At 47.0% G+C, this 15,946-nt stretch overlaps 1 protein-coding gene across 1 annotated transcript; it reads right to left on the bottom strand.

Annotated features, from left to right (window-relative positions):
* Positions 1 to 7,993: 7,993 nt before the first annotated feature.
* Positions 7,994 to 12,041, bottom strand: LOC135375181 (neprilysin-1-like). The gene is made up of 3 exons (XM_064607899.1): positions 11,706 to 12,041; positions 11,316 to 11,635; positions 7,994 to 9,687 (listed from the first exon to the last, which is right to left on the bottom strand). The coding sequence occupies exons 1-3, from the start codon at positions 11,927 to 11,929 to the stop codon at positions 7,994 to 7,996; spliced, it is 2,238 nt and encodes a 745-aa protein (XP_064463969.1). The 5' UTR covers positions 11,930 to 12,041.
* Positions 12,042 to 15,946: the final 3,905 nt, after the last annotated feature.

Here is a 15,946-nt window from a genome sequence, read left to right as displayed (position 1 = left end):
GGATAAGGTAACGGTTAACTCAGGTAAACAATGGGAACTCACGTGTCGATAGTGTTTGATAGGCACCTGGAAGCACATTTAATTACATTTAATAACACGGAATGACATGTTATAACACGCAATGACGTGTAATAACACAAAAATGACATGTAATAACAGGCAATAACATCCGATGACGTTTAATAGCATTTTCCCGATCGTGTTGACGTCACCATCCGTCCGTCACCTAGGTTGGTTGCCGCGTCAGATCGCCAGGTAGTTTTGGTTTCGGTTCCCACCAAGCGCCCTCTAGTTTTCAAGCTTCGGCCGTCTGTAGTTGCGGTTTCGTTTTTAAATAAATGGATGTCAAGCTTGGTTGCTCGTCGTCAGTGCTTCGTCGTATTATTCGTAGTATTCGTTGTGGGCCACTTGATTCGCCTTCGCCACCACTTCTATTTTATCATGTAGAGTGCTCCACGCACTTAGGCCTTGGCTGTTAGTGGGTACCCGTTAAATAGACATATAAACAGCGAGATATGTGTTGTCATCGACGAAAACAGTTTCGTTTTCATTTCGTTAGTGCAGTGGTTCCCTGCACTGTGGAAGGCTGGGGATGCAATGTACTCCAACGTAAAAAATTTCATTTTTCTCATCAACCACCGAGCAGAAAAGTGTGAAAACTCATTCAAGCAAGACGGAGTTATGTGATGTTAATTAAAAACATCACGCATAAACATCACACGTAAACAGTGTGCTGTAAATTTGGTACAGTAATCCTTACATTATATATTGACGTAGTATTGAAGTCATAGTGATTCTTTCAATTAGGCATTGGACTATTTTGCAGTCGTCTTAAGATAGTTTACGAAGCCATGAAACTTTTGCAAACTGCCTTGAGGAGTGAGCTTATAGATGTATTACCATATCTTCTTTCATTTTCAAATTCGTGCTCGTGATTTAGGAAATAATAATGTTTCGATACATGTGCAGGAGTTGTTTCTCCATAACCTTAAAAACGTTATGAGTATATCTAAAATTTGTAGTGATAATGAATGCTAAAGGGAGAAAAAGTAAAGAAATAGATAATACGTTTTCTTTGTGTTACAACTTCTTCACTTGGTGATTCGACGCTCAATTAAAGCATGTCGTTTGCGGTTCCCCATTGCAATGTTGAAATTTCTACTATGTTAATTGTGCGTTGATATCATCCTTCCGTCCCCTGATATTGCCATGCAACGTGGATTTCGGCCTTATGGGGAAACTGTGGGGCGCGGTGGGGGACCACCCGTCGCACGTTTCCAGAAAAGTGTGGAAAGGGAAAGACCGTGAAAACCCGGTTCTGAAGGGGCTGGGGGGCCAGTGAACATGTTTCTGTGTGCCTGAGTGTTCTTGTGTTCTTCTCATGGAAATATTCGACAAAATCCGAGAATATGAGTCAAAATTGCGTTCAATGTGTGCATATGTAATATTCCTCAAACGCAAAAGAATGTAAGCTTTGTAGCCTCTTTCAGATTGACAAAAACTGTCCTACTATTGAAATTCGTGCTCCTTGATGTTTACCCTAGTTCAGGTCGCAATCACAGCATGCTTAGAAGTTAACTCTTCAATTAAAAGTTGCGTTAATGATATCATTTTGACATTTTTTTGCACTGACTATTGATTATTTTAATTACTTCTATGACTGGTCGCCATGATTCTACCCCGTTAATGATTCTTTGACGTTCTTCTGTTAGTATGGTATTTCTAACATTGACAATTGATAATAGTGGCTATGATTCTCCTGGTTTGATTCTAGAGTCCATACTCTCTCCACCCATTTACATGTTCCTGTGTTTTCCTCATCACTTGGTAGATTCGTATTTGATAGCCTTCGATTATCATAAGTACAGAATTATCATTTCTTTAAGCATTGACTACTGATAATTGTTGCTACGATTCTGCGTGTCTGATTATACACCTCCATACTATGTGTATCTACATGTTCTTAAATTCTGCTTGTTCCTCTTTAAGATAAATATTGCTAGTGCTCACTGATGGTAATTGTTGCTATGATTGTGTGCATGTGTCTTATTCTACTTCTCCATCTATCTACGTGTTGCTCTGTTTTGCACTTCACTTGGTAGATTTATATTTGGTAGCCATCGATTAACATAAGTAGAGAATTATTATATCTTTAAGCATTGACTACTGATAATTGTTGCTACGATTCTGCGTGTGTCATTGTACACCTCCATACTTTTTTCATCTATCTACATGTTCCAAAATTCTGCTTGTTCCTCTTTAAGGTAAATATTGCCAGTGCTGACTGATGATAATTGTTGCTATGATTGTGTGCTTGTGTCTGATTCTACTTCCCCATCTTTCTACATGTTCCTCTTTTTCCTCTTCATGATGCATAGTCACTGCGAGGCGAGTCATTATCTTTTCTGCGATGTACTAGCACTGCACTGCAATGCAATGCCCTGTATGTACATGATGAAGAAGTCCGGGTCCATCGCTCGACCTGTTTGCACAGAAGCCATGTTTTTTGCAGCAGCAGTCGCCATGACATGGAAGCATACAAGACATTCGAGTCTTTTATTTCTTGAAACTGAATTCACAGCATTTCAATTGAGTGTTCGAGCACTTGAAGCAATACATGTTGATCGCTCGAGTAAAGCAGTTACTAGTCATTTTAATACTTGTATAGATCAGCCACAGCGTTAAAGTCGTACACATAATTAGTTTAGGGCAGCCTGTCGCGTATCGTTCGCGTATCGTTCGCGTATCGTTCGCCTTTGGACGAATAACGCAGAATCACACCTTGTTTTCTACTTCCTCACCAACAGTGTGATTTACACGCTCTGTAACAACTGGGAGGATCATAGGCAAGACCGCAGACAATTCTGCACATGAAACACATTCCACGTTTGTTAACGTGGCGCGTCACTGCAGCAACAACGTTCTTGGGGTCTTCTTTTATCCGATCCTCCGAACTGCCAGTGTCAGTTTGTGCCTTCAAATAGTTGGGCCAGTTCTTGCTTTGTGGATGGTGCTGCAATAGAAACCCGCTCATTAAATGACAGTATTTCCGTGAAGCCAAGTATTACTATTTTCTTCTTTTTTTTTTCTTTGACAGCGTGCTTAAAGGGACTATGAAACGATTTTTTTCTTCGTTTCGTTCGAAAGAAGACATTTTTCTGAGTCTAGAACCGAAATTTTACTTTCGTCGCGCGAGCGGATTTCTCGGGAGCGAATTTAAACGGAGCGGCGAAGGGAGGACAGCTGGCGCCGCGTCGTGACGAGCTGCCGAGCGGAGACACAACGGGTAACTTGACGCGACCACGGCCGGCTCAGCAACACGTCATCGTGACGTGTTGCCGAGCCGAGGAATCCCGCCAGGAGCATGCGCCGTAGGATCCCGCGTATGCGTTCATCGGGAGTGGAAATCTCCATGAGAGCAGCTTTCGCGCGATCGGCAGATTTCGGCAGTGGCGGCAGCCACAGCGCGAGCTCGCGGCATTACTTGCCATTGTGCAACACCGGTGACGTAACGGGGAACCGAAGAGCGGTCCGTACAGTTACACCATCGGCAGGGAAATATGCGCGGGAGAGGAGGAACGCGGAAGAGACATTTCCAGCGCGCGCTCCTCGCAGAGTGGAGCGATTTCGTCCGGAAAAATTTGTGGCATATTAGTTTCTCTGCGGGAAGAACAGTTTCCATCGAAAAAAAGTATGGGGGTTCGGGAAATTTCATAGTCCCTTTAACTACAGTGCTGAAACTACATTGCCGTTTTACACTTCATAGATCTCCGAGAATAGCACCAATAATACGAAGCGGATAATGATGTTTTTCCCTCTTTTTTTTTGCGCAATTTCATGTGCAGACGAGGTGGTCGTGTCTCTCTACCTGATCCCCGACCGGCGATGATGGTACCAGGGTGTCGTAGCGAAACGTTTTTCGTTCCGGTTTTCGTTCCAGTTCTATCATAAACGGTCCGGTACCGGTTCTGCTACGGAGCAAAAAAATAACGGTTCATACCGGTTTTAAACCGGTTCCGCTTCTGGTGTGTATGTTCATTCCCAGAAAAAAAAAGCAATGTTAGTAAACGTAAGCCCGTCTATTCCGCATACGTGGTATTTAATATTAATGGGCAGCTGCGAAATTGGTAGCTTCTGGTTCCTGTCCGTGAGTGTCTGTTCAAATAGGCTTTCTCCTTTGTTGAAGCGCATCATACAGACGGACTTGTTTGTCGTAGTGTCATACGTAAAGTGCTTTCTTTGCGTCCCATCCGAGTGTCTGTCGCTGCTGCCTAGCCAACAAGCACCACCGCACGAGTACGACACCAATCGAGGAACAACTCCACTCATAAAACGCGCTCGACAGCTCCGTTTTCTTTTTCTTCGTGTCCTGTCCACAAAAGAGGCGCCACTTCGCAAGCGCTTGCCCTCGCGGATACTTCGCTGCTCTCAGACAAGGGACGCGTTGCGCGACATTACCGATAGAGAAGCCGTTTCGCAGCCCCTTTTAGTCTTTGTTTAGTTGATGATAGTTTGGGCGGATGATATTAAAACGAACACTACGGCACATTGGTAGGATTGGTAGAGAGTCCAACCGGTCACATGTACCTCTAAGTCTATGTGCGCGAACGATAAAACGTTACAAAAGGAGCCTAAACGCCATAGTATACAGACATTCATTCCACGGTGACCGTAACCCTCGTAAAGTATCCATGACATGACTTTACAACACACGACGTCAGTTTCACTGGCCTTCAATAAATTTTTTGCTTTCCCCCCCTGAGCGAAAAAAAAACGGTTTCGATCCCGTGCCGGTTCGCACCAAAATAGCGGTTTCTTTCGGTTTTCGGTTCGCTACGACACCATGGATGGTATAGGGAGTGTGCGACAAACTGGTGGCGCCGCGATGCGGCCTCCGGGGAAAGTACCTTGCGTGATAGCCGCCGGGTAGCTAGCTTTGTTTACATGTGAAGTGCGGGTGTCTTTTTTTGCTGTTTAAAAAAACATACGATGCGTACATCTACAGTACATGCGTTTGTCTGTGTTCCTCTTCGTGTTCGGCTAGTATACTTCAACCGAAATTCTCTTTTCTTTTCTCTCTGCTGTGCGATCTGAGCGTGCATCGGCGCGCACCTTGGCCAATTCCTGGACCGTGCATTGCTGCTCGGCCAAAGCGTCCAGTGTGAAACTAGCACTAAATGGCATGTGTACGACCTGAGAGAGAGTGCTGACACGGCTACGGGTGTCGGCTACCGTGTTGTGTCTGCCGCAAAGGTACCCGATGTCAGTCGAAAACTCTAAGATGTACGAGAGCTGACGAACTTCTCGAGGGGCGTAGATGTCGCCGGAGGATACGAAAGCGTATAGGTGAACGGCTTGTGGTCCGTGCAGATGGTGAACGTGCGGCCTTTGAGAGTCGAAAATGCTTCACCGCGAGGTAGACTGCAAGGAGCTCGCGGGAAAATGTGCTGCTGTAACGCACTTCCCTGGCTTTCAGCTTGCTGGAGAAGAATGTTAGCGGTTGCCATTGGTTGGCGACTTGCGACGACGGCAGGCTCCAAAGCGTCGACCAGCAGAATGGTCGGAGCGACGTGGTCTGAGTGCGCCAGAAGGGTAGCAGTAGCCAAGTCAGGCTTAATTTTCTCAAAGGCATCGATGGCGGCTTGCGTCAAGGTGAGTAAGGCGGTGTGGCCTTTGGTGGTAGCAAGCAGAGATTCCAGAGGGAGAGGTTGTTGCACAGTCAGGAACTAAACTCCTGTAAAAGTTAACGAGCCCGGGGAATCCCCGGAGCTTGCATGCGAACTAGGGTTGTGGGAAGTCCTGGAGGTACTGAAGGGTTGGCCATGGTTGCAGTTCGATTGGATCACGTTCGGGTCACCAATATGAAGGTGACAGGACAACCTTCACGGTGCGAGAATTAGCGAGAACCGGTGGTGGTGGTGGTGATAGGGCTTGCCGTTGTCGGCCTCACGTATGTGGGCAACGTCACGACTCACGCCCTGGGGAAATGTGCGTCCTGGGCCGACTTCTAAGGGAACTGTGCCGACATATGTCTGAAAGCGTCTGAGGAAAACCCAGGAAAAACCCCAGACAGCACAGCCGGCACCGGGATTCGAACCCGGGTACCTCCCAGTCTCGACGTGACATGGCCAGCATGCTAACCACTGAGCCACGGGAGCTGGTAGCGAGAACCGATTGAGTGAAATCCATCGATCCTCTTCACTTGACGTGAGCTGCAGAGCCTTCGACCCGATCAGATTTCACTCAAGCGAGAACCGATTGAGTGAAATCTGATCGGGTCGAAGGCTCTGCAGCTCGCGTCAAGTGAAGATGATCGATGGAACTCCTGAACACTATCATCAAAATAAAATTACTCTGTCTGTCTCAGGACGACTGTTTTTGCATTTTTTTTCAGCGATATTCTACTAGGGTAGGGGAATGTATTTACTAATAGAATGGGGTAGAACGTGCTTTTTCTGACGCAAAAAAAAAAAAAGTTACGTTGCCACGGCAAACTTGGGGTTCAATTGACACGATTAAATTTCAATTAAAGTTTGACAAAACTAATTGTAGTCCGTGACCGTGTAATTGTATCACTCATCACGTATTTTCCCCAGCTTGTTTGTGTTGAATATTTTTCCACGATATCTAAGGCACCCTGTATAGTTGCTTTTGCACACTATTTTGTTGCGAAATGTTCAGCACCTACATCCGACTGTCGTGTTTGCATAGCAAATCCGTAATTTGGATAGCTGGAGCAAAGAGTGTTCAAACGTGCTAGTTCACCATCAACAGTGTTCACGTTGAAGTTACAAAGAAGAGGTCTTGTCCGAGTGCTTCTTTCGCGTTCCTAGTTTCGGAACTTCCTTTTTTCCAGGTTGTACGATGGTACCATGGGCTCAATCTTGATGTGCACATAGCGATCGTTATAGCTATTTTTCAAAATTTGCGCGCTCATTCCGTCACGCGCATTGGCCGTCAACCGGGGAGCACGAGCGTTTAGCAAGCGTTACGGGATAGCGAAAAGTTCAAAGTCTAGCCCCATTGCTGCCTTTCTAAGCATTCAATCACTACACCTATCTGTAGGTGATAAGTAATTTATCACCTACAGAGAAAAGAAGTAGAAATGCATACCGTTATGAGGTCCACAGATATTTCGGGTATTTACAGTGACGACGACGACGACGACGAAACCCTCTCCACGTCGTTTCGCTCGATTCATCCCGCCGCCGCTGACAAAAAATGGGCCCAACGCCGCCGCCAACAAAAACAGCATCGGCACACACCTCTAGTCGATTCTGGGGAAAGGTTCGTCCTATTCCGAGCGCTGCTTGTTTCAGTGCGTCTAGAGCCACTAAATAGGGAGCAGAGTAGCAACACTGAGCCACGCCGGTGAGCGAGATCGCCATCTTGGCTCCGGCGCGGCTGCGTCGCCTAGCAACGGGACGGCAACCGCGCCCCCTTCTCCGCCGGTGAACAGCGCGCAGGCGAGCCAGCTCGCAACAGAGGAAACCGGTTTTGGATGGAGGGGACTCAACATGACGACGGGTTCTTGGAAAGAGAAACCACGTGACACGGTCGGCCCAATCGCGGACATCGAACGGCGGCTTCCGCGCGGAAAAGGAATGCCATACTCTGTCCCCTATTTAGTGACTATGTGCGACCGCTCCTAGCAGACTGAGTTCCATAGGGGAGGCGCTTGCTCGCCTGTTCCCCTAGCTTACACATATTTATCCCTCGAATAACGTCCGCTAATTGGCGTTCAAGCCCCACAAGTACCTCTGAATTCGGCGCCAATGACCTGAAGAAAATTTTGCTACGGCAGCAACTACTACTACTATGTACTACTATTCGTGGTATGAGAAAATCGCTAATGAGAAAGTTTTCCCGGCCCCATTCAGACAGCAGAAAGCAAGAGAGGCTAGAAATATTTTATAAGCCTTATATATAGTGGGATGCTTCCATAGTCCACAACATACTCAGGGGCTACACTATTATTATTCAGCAGCACGGCTCACCAGAACACGCACCGTTTCACGGGATTCATGGCGGAACCTGCATCGCACTTATATACCTGCGAGAACGCATTCGAGTTCATGAGCGCCAGGTTAACCAAAACGTCGCCGGGTACAATCCTCAACTTCCTCTGCAAGCGCACTATGTCATTGCGTCGGTAATGATCGCATAAGGACAACGCGTAGTTGACGAAAAACAGCTTGCTCGAATCCAACACGCTGTTGTCGGCGATCTTTACACTCATCGGCGACGGACCACTGGCCACGAACGCATCGTACAGGGGAGGCAGTAGCGCCGTCTCGCGGAGCAATCTGTTGATGTCAACGTAGCTCTCCCACTGCTTCATATCAGCGTTAGGCCAATACATCGTCGCATACTGACCAATGAGACAGTTCTTCAAGGCGTTGATATTGGACGATGTATTGGCAGTCCACCAGACCCTCAAGACGTGCTTGTCGTCAATATGGGCTCCAACACCGTCCAGGACCCTCATCAGTCCCTCCAGGATTGTTCTCCCAACGACGGGAATAAAACTGCTATCGATCGTATTAGAGACGTGGTTCAAAAACCCAACTACAGCTTGAGGTACGAAGAGGACGCTTCTGGAGTGGAAGTAGGCAGTCTCCGGTACAAATACGCTCCCGGCGTACTTGGCGTCAAAGTCCAAGTTGGGGGAGCTCGAAGCCAGGTAAGTTCGCTTAGTGTGTCGCAGTAGCTTCACGTAACTCCGTAGGGCGTCGCTGTCGTTGAATCGCGGCGAAGAGACGCCATAATACAAGGCCGGCCAGTAGAGACTGGGGGCAGTGCCGAAGACCTCGTGAACGACAGTCTGGAACTTGGCGGCAGCGATCGTTCGCTCGTGGTCTCCAGACATCCAGCCTATCTTACTCGTCCTTCGGATCACTGCGCGCGTGAGCGACTGGATCAGCCGGGTCACTTCTCTGTCATAGTGGGTCTTGTAAATGTTTAAGAAGTTCCTCGACAACGACATGCGAGCTATCATGGCAGTTCCGTAATGGTAGGCCCTTTCCAGGAGGTTCATGCAAGAATGTAGACGCTCAGTAACACCGCCGAGTCCCGCTATCTTCTGGCTCAGCATTATCAGAAACGGGTGCCCTTCCGGTAGTAAAGGTGCCAGGGTCACTAATATACGAAGGCCGATGTAGTTTATGAGTGTGTCGGGTGGAGTTTGTTCGATTACTACGGTTAACTTCTTGAAGAAGGAACATCGGACGCATATAACGATATCGTCCGTCTGGTTTCGGACACCGTCGAACACGACGGCGAGAAATTTCTTCCAGTCCCACTTGGAGACTTTGCCCAGTTCGCGTACGTGGACGAACCTCTCGTTCACCGGAACAGCTACCACTGTGCAAATCGCTTCCATGTGTTTTTCGAATGCAAAGATGTCGTTCGCAAGTCGAGCGCCGTCGTTCTTATCAGATAAAAACTGGTCGAATACTTTCCGTAATTCAGCCTCGTAAACCGCAACGGGAAGCCCACTTGAGTTCCGATGCAGGATGAATCTCCGTAAGAGGGTGGTGGGAGGTGAGATTTGGACGTGGTAGCCAGATATGACGGAATAGTTGTATAGGGTGACGTCAGCGAACGGACTGAATCCCATATCCCTTTCCATCTTGCCGGCGAGGGAGACGAGGTCGACGTCTTTGGGGTTAGTTGTGTACGGCCAACCTGAAATTGAGGCATGCAGGCTTTTCTGATCATAAGATCATTGTATATCAACGCGCACGACAACACGTGCAACAACGCTATTTAGAGTCCAGACAGAGTGACCGAGCAGAATTCAGCGAGCAGCTCGTTACGCGTCCACCCGGCTCTGACTGACTTCGTATTAGCCGCTACGGGTGTAGGCGACAAAATGGCGCTCACCACTTCACCAGTGTACATCGGCAGCAAGATGGAGCGGATATTGTTTGATGAAACATGTAATATTTCCTTGAGTTTCAGGAACACACAATACGAGGAGGACAACAAGACAACAGAACGAATAGTCTTGTATTGTCCTCTTCGTATTGTGTGTTCCTCAAACTCAAGGAAATGTTACTTCTTTCTAGAGAACACCAACTCGCTTGCACCATTCAAATTTGCGCATTATTGTTTGATTGTTCTGGATAGAACGGGCTATGCTCAAGTCGTGGCTAGTGTTTATCTATGTAGGACAGCAACATAATGGATATCAACGGCAAGACATGACCAACATCAGGTAAGCCAACAAGAGATGTTATAGATTAAGTCATTCCGTTTGAATAACGATGCCTGCTAGTTTTCAAACATTTGCTGTGGTTGTACACCTGCTTCAAAAGTACATCTTAGTAGTTCTACTAAAGTAGCTGAATAAAAGTACCCGAGTACGTGTATCTACACACTTTTTGGGTTTATATTTCACATTTTCGTACGTATACTTCGTATCCTTTTGAAGTTCCTTTTCTCAGTATCTCGTATCCTCTTTTTCACCAACAACCCACATCGGCAGAGCGGCAAGTTATGTGAAATTCTTATCGAATGCAATGCAATACGCGGGCATCCAGCGCAGACTGCCTTTAGGGAGGTAACTTGGGTTCAGATCTTCGCACCTGCTCAACTGTCTGGGTATTCTCCAGGGATTTTTTTCCAGACTTTGTCGGCACAGTTTCATATGAAGCGGGCCCGCGAGCCGATCTACTACACCATGCGGCAGCCTGTCTCTACGCGAGGGGAGAGAAAATGTTGGAGAAACCACGTGACGAAGTGTCTGTCCGATCGCAAGGCAGCAATATAGGGCCGGCTTATTCGTCGACCGGCATGAGTTCATAGAAGAAACAACGCGCGCCTCAACCTTGAAATGTCACCCCTTATTTTGTAGGGGACCTAATGAGGTCGACCCACGTGTGTGAGAGTGTGACACTGAGGAGTTGCGCACACAGCTGACCTGCTTGCGTAGAGTATTGCAACCGAACTGGAATTGGGGCCGGTAGTTTGGCAGCTGAAGTTCAGGACAGGAAGACTGTTAAGGACAGTTCCGTTGTCGATAAAAATAGTGTCATTATTCTTCACTGAGATGAGTGTAGAATATTTAGAAAATTTTCCAACATTCATGCGCAAGTAAGAAACGTATTACTCAAAACACTAGCTAAGTAAAATTTTGACGTTGCAGGAAAGTAACTACGAGAGTGCCGACTACTTTTTCATAACTTTCTGTAACCTTCGTAGCCTTTTAACCTTAACTCAGGTAATTTTTAAAAGTGCTTCTAACAACCCTCGTATTTCAGCGCGGTGAAATAAATTCCGAAAATGGAAGCTTATTTTAACATCACCCGTACCTGCAATGCCGAAGTCGCTCAACACCTCTTTCACGTCTTCCCAGGAGAACCCAAACCTCATGGAATCGGTGCAAACTTCCAGGAACTTGGCAGCCTGGTGTATGAAGCTCCAGGTGGTCGACTCCTCGCCTGCTACTGCCAAGTACCGTGATAGGGCGCTTTCGACGTCCGCCATGAGCTGCGCCGACGAAAACTGCGCGTATGGCTGATCTTCGAGTTTTGCGCCTTGGAACCACGAGGTGGAACAGACGAACGAGTAGAAATCCTCGCAGGGGTCAACGGAAAGGTTGAGACGTCTCCACAGGTGATCGGTGTGCCACCTGCGTAATATAGCCGACATTTTTTTCGTTAACCCGGACGACTGATGACCGGTTCCTGAAAAAGACGAACCCGCAGAGCGCGTCGGTGCAGCCGCTGTTCTTTGAGTCGTCCGGGAAAGCGATCTGGGTCTCGAGTTCCTGTTGCTGGCGGATGAACTGTGCCACGGCCTTCAGCGAAGACTCGGTCTGTACCTTGAGCTTTAACCCGAGCAAAGTGCAGATGATGCCCATGACGAAGCTCAACCAGATGCAGGTGATAACGGCGCACACCTGCTTGCGCAAGTTTCCAGCCATGGAGAAAGAATATTTCGTCGGCTATTTCCGTGGGCGACTTTCGCGAGGAACCAGATGGTTCGAACTACTTCTACTTCTTCAGCCAGGAGGGCAGTGGCCTCTACTTCCTCCTCCTCATCTTCTTCTTCTTCATCCTCGGGGAAATGGCCGTTATCCTCCTCATACGTGCGGGAGGCCCCATCGTGAGCTTCTTCTCCTTCTACCTCAGACGCTGACCGTTATCCACCAGGGGAGATTGCTCAAGGCTAAGCTATATTATAGCTACGAGGCATGATTGAGCTGTTGGCCCTCCTCGGCAGCTCAATCAGCCACGTGTTGCCTTGCTGAGACCAAGTTCGCGGGTTCCATCCCTGCCCAGGGCGGCATCCGTATAGGAGAAGCAAACATTGCTTCCAGCACCCTGTGTCGAAGATTTTCGGCGTACGTAAAAAAAAAAAATATCCAGGTGGTTTTGAAATTGTCCGCAGTCCTACCCTACGGCACATGCAGCATGTCACCCCCACTAGAGATGTCGCCACAAGAGATGGGCAAATGCCCTAACGGCCTTTGCCCTCACCTCAAGTTTTGTCCCACACGTTTTTCCTCACCTCACCTCATTTGTGGGGGACTTCTTCTTTTTCTTCTTCTTCTTCGTCCCACGGAGAATGGCCATTAGCCCCAAGGGAGATCGGCCAGGGCTATGAGGATGTCCAACTGTACTATGACTTGACGGTGACAATTTGGGTGGACAATGTGAAGGTTGGTGGATAATGTAATGGTTGAAGTGGTGGAGGTGCTGAAGTTCGCTTGTTTTGGCTCCATGGCACAAGGGAAAGCATCGTGCATGTGACTTCGTTCCTCACCTCACCTCACCTCAACCTCCTTTTGAAATTATATTCCTCGCCTCACCACAATGATTTTCCACAACAATTTCTCCTTCTTTCTGAAGTATTTTCCTCATCTCACCCCAAGCATCATTCTAAAGTATCTTACACCCCTGTCACACGGGCAGTCTTCAATGATCATTGAAACCAATGACCATTGAAAATGCGTTTAGTGACACCAAGCGTGTGACGTGTCAACTTCCCAAAGAGTACTGGATTCCCCGATGTTCCCCTGGATGTTCTGGATTCAATGTTCCCGGACAGGTTGACACGTTACACGCAAGGTGGCGCTACACGCATTTTCAATGGCGATTGGTTTCGATGATCATTGAAGACTGCCCGTGTGACAGAGGTATTACTCACCTCACCTCAACTTTCTTACTAAAATATGTTCACCTACTTGTTATAATATTTTGCCTCGTCTCACCTGAACCTGTTTCTGCAAAACGTTTTTACTTCACAACTGCACTTTCAATTAGGAATGGCGTCGCTCATAGCCACGGTTGCTTCGCGGCGCTAAAACGGTTCTAAAAAAAGTATTAGGAGCGGGTAGGTGTATACATTGTAGTTGGTTTTTTTACTGCTTCGTTGGTTGATTCCTGACAACAAGTTACAAGTACGCACAACTAAGATTCATTACCTTGCTCGGTTCGTCCTTCTTGCAACAAGTATCCACTACATGTACAATCAGTAAAAATTGGACGTAAGGTACATGGGGAGAGAAGTTACACAAGCCGAGCCATTTTGCGTTCTTTGTTTTTCATACTGGGCAAATCAGGAATGGCCTTTATTGTGTACCTCTCAAGCGTGGAATGATAATGTAGTTCCGGAAGTTGTTTTCGGGATGGTATACAGCTCCATTTCGAAATACTTGTACATTTTGCATTTTGGTCTGGTATGACTTTTTATACACTCATGCTCGGAAATTAAGGACAATGGCAGTTTGGACTGTTCCACCACAGGAATTTCCAACTGAAGCGTTAAATATGTGAATTGTGGTGATATACGGTGTTCCAGAAAGAAAAAAAGAATATAGTGACGGATTTGTGATGGTGAAAAGATATACAATCAGTAGCTCCATGGAGAAAACATATCCATGGGCATCCCGTAAGAATGTTCGTTTTATGATAGAAGATATTTCAATATGCTGTATATTTACCCGTTAGTGACACCCATGCAGTACAGTGTGTGTAGTACTCAGAACAAGATTATCAAGAAGTGGTTGAGGTATATAGCATCCTGCTTTTGCACCAGAGCTGTTCGGAAGTCCAGGATTGCTCTGGGGGGCTGATGACGCTGTGCAGTGCGTTTTCCGAGAGCGTCTCATGCATGCTCAATTGGGTTTAAGTCCGGAGAGCGAGCTGGCCATTGTAAACTGTTGATTCCCCGACGTTCTAGGTACTCCACCACAAGAGCTGCTCGGCCGTTGTCAAGGTCCCATGGCACTCTGAATAGTAGGACATACTGTTGAAGACTGTTGGTATCTCCGACCGTTCACAGTTCCTTGTTCAAGCATATAGAGTGTGCGTGAACCCAACAATATCCCTCCCCACACTATAGAACTCCATCTCCACCAAAGTGATGGTGCTCAAGGATGTTGGAGGCATCAAAGCGAGTTCCAGGAGCTCTTGAGAAGAACACACGTCGTGTATCAGTCTGCAGACTAAACCTGGATCCACGTGCGCATTGTTGAGTTGTCCAATGAATGTGTTCTCTCCGCCTCGCTGCCCGGGCTGTACGACGGGCCGGGGTTAACGAAGCACATCTGGCAGGCTTGCGGGCGTAAAGGCTGTGCTCACTCAATCGTCCGTATACAGTATGCCTGAAAATTGTAGTCCCTGCAGCAGCTGAAAGGTCTCTGGCTAATCCTCCTGCTGTGCTCCTTCTGCGCCGTCCTGCATTCAGTGACAGAAGTGGTCTTGCGCGGAGTCGAAATCCGCAGACGTCCTCAACTTTGAAATGCCAGGACACATTTCCAGCATGTTGGAAACGTTGGCAAACTCTAGAAATGACCTTTGAGGGATGTGCGGCTCCTGGGACACCGCCATCTGTGTTTGGCCTGCCTCGAGTCTGCCCATGACTCTGCCCTGCCATAGCCTCCTATATACTGATCAGTATATAGGAGGCTATGGCCCTGCGTAACGTCATCGGCACGAGTTCACCGAATGTCCATTTAAAGGAAACAGCACTATTAACTCGCTGAAATGCACAAGGCGAACTCTCTTTCTGCATCTTTGAGTTCTCCTTTGATATGCCGCTATTTACCACACGCTCTTATCTTGTCCTCCTATCACCACAATCAGACTGCTCGGGCAACACGTGGCCTTATAGTCATTCAGGAATAGGATGGCGTGCATTTCTGTCGTCGAGAATTTATTGGTCAGGAACTGATATGTTCTTATTTTTCACAATTATCCATAATTGTTTTTAGCATGAGTGCATTATCGATCAATATTATTTAAATAGGCTTATGAGTTTTTCTAATTAGCCGGAATGTTCAAGAGCGAAATAATGCACTTAAGTGAGAGAAGACTATATAGCGAATATATATATATATATATATATAAAACAAGAATTACAAGAATATGTGGTCTAGACGTTTTTTTTTTATATGCATCTGAACAACCCATCTGATGCGCTTCTAGCGCTGGAGAAACACGGGAATGCTAAGCCTAACGGATGAAACTTGTCATCTTGCGAAAGGTAGGGCCGTTGAAATGAGCTAAATCACCTCACTTTAGTGAGGTTCCGTTAAGTTAGGTTCTACAGATTGGGAGGGTCTGGGGGGCGCCGCTCGCCGTTAGACGTCACTCCTGTAAGCATCAGTTCTCGACTCCTGGCAGTTGTGCTCCGAAAATACTGCCATGGATACCAGTGATGGCCACTAACTACTCCTACAGTAGTTTAACTATAACTACTAACTACTTCGCGATGGAGTAGTTTAACTAGTAGTTCAACCACATTTCAGGGGAGGTAGTTAAAACTACATCTTTAACTACTGCAATGTATTTTAACTACATCTCTAACTACTTAACTTTGTCCATCAACACCAATCCCATCCTATAGTGTTCTTGGACACCTAAATATGAATCATAAGCAGTAATAAAAGTGAAGATTTAGTACACATGCCCGGCACAATCGCTCTGCACCTCCG

Source organism: Ornithodoros turicata, unplaced genomic scaffold, assembly GCF_037126465.1.
Source record: "Ornithodoros turicata isolate Travis unplaced genomic scaffold, ASM3712646v1 ctg00000838.1, whole genome shotgun sequence".
Classification (NCBI taxonomy): Eukaryota; Metazoa; Arthropoda; class Arachnida; order Ixodida; family Argasidae; genus Ornithodoros; species Ornithodoros turicata.
The sequence above is the reverse complement of the archived record's forward strand: the minus strand, read 5'-3'. Positions and strand labels throughout refer to the sequence as shown.

What these genes read in the sequence shown, in the direction of transcription:
- LOC135375181 (XM_064607899.1), bottom strand. Translation starts at nt 11,929, where the DNA reads ATGGCTGGAAACTTGCGCAAGCAGGTGTGCGCCGTTATCACCTGCATC. An exon ending in TGCACCGACGCGCTCTGCGG is followed by an intron (nt 11,636 to 11,705) that starts GTTCGTCTTTTT and finishes TATATTACGCAG; the next exon opens with GTGGCACACCGATCACCTGT. An exon ending in GAGCGACTTCGGCATTGCAG is followed by an intron (nt 9,688 to 11,315) that starts GTACGGGTGATG and finishes CCTCAATTTCAG; the next exon opens with GTTGGCCGTACACAACTAAC.